Source organism: Sphaeroforma arctica (genome assembly GCF_001186125.1).
Source record: "Sphaeroforma arctica JP610 unplaced genomic scaffold supercont1.947, whole genome shotgun sequence".
NCBI classification, from domain to species: domain Eukaryota; class Ichthyosporea; order Ichthyophonida; genus Sphaeroforma; species Sphaeroforma arctica.
Window position 1 is genome coordinate 14,247 of NW_014039611.1, and position 3,814 is coordinate 18,060.

General features: G+C 40.7%; 1 protein-coding gene across 1 annotated transcript in view; it reads right to left on the reverse strand.

Moving 5' to 3' along the window:
• Window positions 1–247: 247 nt before the first annotated feature.
• Window positions 248–3,814, reverse strand: part of SARC_09383 (hypothetical protein) — a 4,503-nt gene continuing 936 nt past the window's right edge. The window contains exons 2-7 of the mRNA XM_014296603.1: window positions 2,778–2,926; window positions 2,254–2,406; window positions 1,810–1,972; window positions 1,282–1,472; window positions 997–1,123; window positions 248–427 (exon numbers count right to left, since the gene is read on the reverse strand). Coding sequence (XP_014152078.1) covers window positions 264–427; window positions 997–1,123; window positions 1,282–1,472; window positions 1,810–1,972; window positions 2,254–2,406; window positions 2,778–2,926 — 947 coding nt within the window. The 3' untranslated portion in view covers window positions 248–263. The remainder of the gene's footprint in view (window positions 428–996; window positions 1,124–1,281; window positions 1,473–1,809; window positions 1,973–2,253; window positions 2,407–2,777; window positions 2,927–3,814) is intronic.

Consider the following 3,814-nt stretch of genomic DNA (forward strand, 5'->3'; position numbering starts at 1 on the left):
AAGTTATATTATTTGATATTCAGGAAAGCCCAGTGTCACTCTGTTCCCAGAGTTCTCGCTTGGTATGCTACGCCCGCTTTAGTATACAAACAAAGCAGCGAGGTTGTATCTTGGTCGCAGGGTAGTGGTCACTAACCATTCTTGGGCAGAGTCTCCGTGTACCATTTTCCAACATACGTGCAAATACCTGCACCTAGATTATAAAACACAACTATACCTAAAAGCCCACGAACATGAATTCTAAATTGTTTATTCATGTCAAGTTATTGGCACCAGGCTGTCAACGCCAACCTCTCTGCATATGACGGCATAACCTCGTGGTCAATAGCGCCACTTAGGAATACTATCACCCGACCGGCCTGTGGTTCTATCTCCACCTGGTCACCACCCGTCATGGGGGGTTTGTATATGCGGAGATGACCACCATCTGGATAGGGTGAGTGCGGATGAGAGGTGTGAGCAAGACATAACACATACAACTGCGAGTGGTGCATCGAAAAAAGGAATCACAATGGTGGGGTACAGGCGAGATGTGGGTACATAGATATGAGGAAATCGCATGTGGAGAGCAAATCTTTAATTGATTACACATTCACATGATAAGGTTGTTCGTATGTCATGTGTTCCAACCAGGTACCGTAGGAAATCGTATACACAAGTAAAAGTGATATTCAATTGTAGACGCAACCAAGAACAGTAAACATATGCTAGCTATATACACACAATACGAAAGCCGGAAACGCGGACAATAGGGAAACACTTATTAGCGAGTGACAAGCCATAGTAGTCCCAAGCTCAGCTAAGTACAAATAATGATATAAAACAAACTTGGATAGTTCGAGGTGTGTGCAGTCTCACACAATGATAGCGGGTTTAGAGCAGACAGCAAATCACACCTAACAGCAGTCGTATAAACACAAACATAACCGACACTACTTGCACCCCCCGACACGCCCATACAAGCGAAACACTTTGCGACCTCCGCCTCTCACTCACCCGCCTCCTTCCATTCGCTATTTAGATAGCAGATAATGGTCACCCTCCGTTGGTCCCATTCAGAGCCGTCGTCCGGCAGAGCGTCGCGGTGCTTCTCATAGTGAGTACCTCTCCCAGGATACAGCGCCTGGTGAAAGGGATTCGCATGATTCAGCTTTGGATTGGCACGCAGCGAACTGCGTGTGTGCGATATTACCAGCAATCTCATACCGTATTCAACAGGCTGCGTTGTCAACATTAAACAAAAGACTCTTTCGCCTTTTTACACACGCATAAGGCACATACCAGCTGATACTCGGCTGACTCGTGTTTGAGATTGATAACGTTCTTCAGATCGCGCTGGATGTTCTTGTACAGGGCTATCATTTGGCTCAAGTTTTCAGTGTCATGGACAGGCGACTCGTCCACTTTGAGGAATGATATGCTGTCCCCTCTCGCTCGGCTGTCGAAGCTTGCGCAGAATGCGCCACTCGATTCTGGAATAGCATGAACAAATAATTGCATCGGATATAGCACTAGGAGTTTCCACTATATGGGATTCGGACCACACTCGTGCGCTGGACAACGAGGAGTGTCGAATATCGTCCTCACATCAACGTGGATTAAATCTATGGCCCATCCGTACTTAGCAATACACATGATCACCAGAATTCAAACAATGATGTATGTGTGTGCCGTATTGCATTCATCAGTTAACCCAACCCCCCGCATACCAGATATCGAGCTGTCGAAAAACGCCGAATAGCCATGGCAGGAACAAAACACGATTCCAACTCACATAACAACTCCAAAACTCTCTCAAAAACCACTCACCAACATTCTCATCGTCCGATGTACTGTCTACAGTGCCTGGTTGATGTCCCGCGGGCTCGAGTTTGATCTGCTGTGTGTTTATCAAGTCCATAATCTCCACTCTTGTCGCCGCCACAAGCGATGCGTCCCAATCCATGGTAAAGTACCCCTCGTTGTACAACTCCTGAATACGAGTACGAACTGGGGATTAAGTTGGGTCGTAAGTAGTTACCAAACCAGACGTCCGCATGGGTGCAGATAGCTACACAAGTAGAAGTAGTTGCCTGCCCATACGAAGAAAGAGACTAGCAACACATGGGCTTGGTAAGCACGCGATCTAAGTATATACCGGCAGAAACAGATATATGCACATGGAAGTGCTGACATAAACTAACTGATATGAAGACTCAGCTCTATCTACCCGATTCAGACGTTATAGATACGAACTTATGAGCTCACATTTACCTGTATTTGGCTCTTGGAAAGATACTTCAAATCGGCAGCGGCGTCTAGTTTGTCCTCATACGACTTCACAAATAATTGCTGGCACACACTTAACGGATCTCGCTCTCCGTCAAGCATTGCAATTAACTCAGCTTCGCTCATCTCGACAATCTCCTATAAACGTATGCGTTATTTTGAGATATCTTGATTGGCTGTACACGTACGTGTTAGTTTGAGATATTTTGATTAAGATTGTGCCCGCTGTATGCTAACATCTCGATACGCACCTTCAGACCGCAATATACATACATGAAGGTAACAAGAGTAGTACGAACACTCCTAGTGAATCTAAAGAAAGTCTCTTCTTAATATCGGATTGGCGAAACTCACCTCTGCGCTCGGTTTACTTAGTCATAGTCAGATGAACGCAGCGCACGGCGAGGATATCACATGGGAAACGAGCTGGAGCATGTGAAACCCTCGCATGCATGTACGGTGTGTATGCCGTTATCAAGTACATTCGAGATCTCTGACCAATGACTTACTTCTTCCTCATCCTCTTCCTGTCCCTCATAGTCATAGTCAAAGTCGCCATCCAAGCCGCTACCAATGTCACTGACCCTTTTTGCATCACCCTCACCAAACCTTAAGGGAGCATCAGTCGCTGCCAGGTTCGACAGCTGATAAATACGTTCTGTTGCGGGTGGTTTTGAAGATTTGATAAGAGGAAACACCAGATAGTTCGTATTAAATATAAATAACAAGTACGACATTATAACTGGCTACATATGAGAATATATGTTCATGAATGCTAAATAAGAACACACGCACGCACATATCAGTGTGCAATTGATTTGTATTTCAGTGTATACAAACAGAGAAGCTTACAAACAGACGAACAGGAGTGCTTGCAACATCAAAAATAACTTTCTACCACAGTCGTAGAGCCTTTGAATGCATACAAGTATTTAACCAGTTCAAAGTATGTGAATTTAAAATCGAATGAAAATAGATATAAACTACTAGACTCTTAATACATGCATGCATATGGCTCCTACCTTTTATACGGTACATGATATACACACATATGTATACACACAAGCACATACACAAACACACAAATACACACACACACACAAATATATGTATACATATATTAACGTAATATATATATATATATGTTACAAAATATATATTTATGTAATATACATATATATATACATACAAATACATACATACATATATATACATTTATATATATATATTTATATACATATATATATAGACATATTTACATATATATACATGCACATATTATACAAATACACACACACACATATATATATAAATATATATATATATACATATATATATGTATATATATATATATATAATATATATATATATATATATAAATATATATATATATATATATAGGGTACATAGGGTACATACATACATAAATACATACACAATGCATACTACAATATATATATATTATATATATACCTANATATTATATAGGTATATATATATATATATATATATATATATATATATATATACCTATATATATATTATA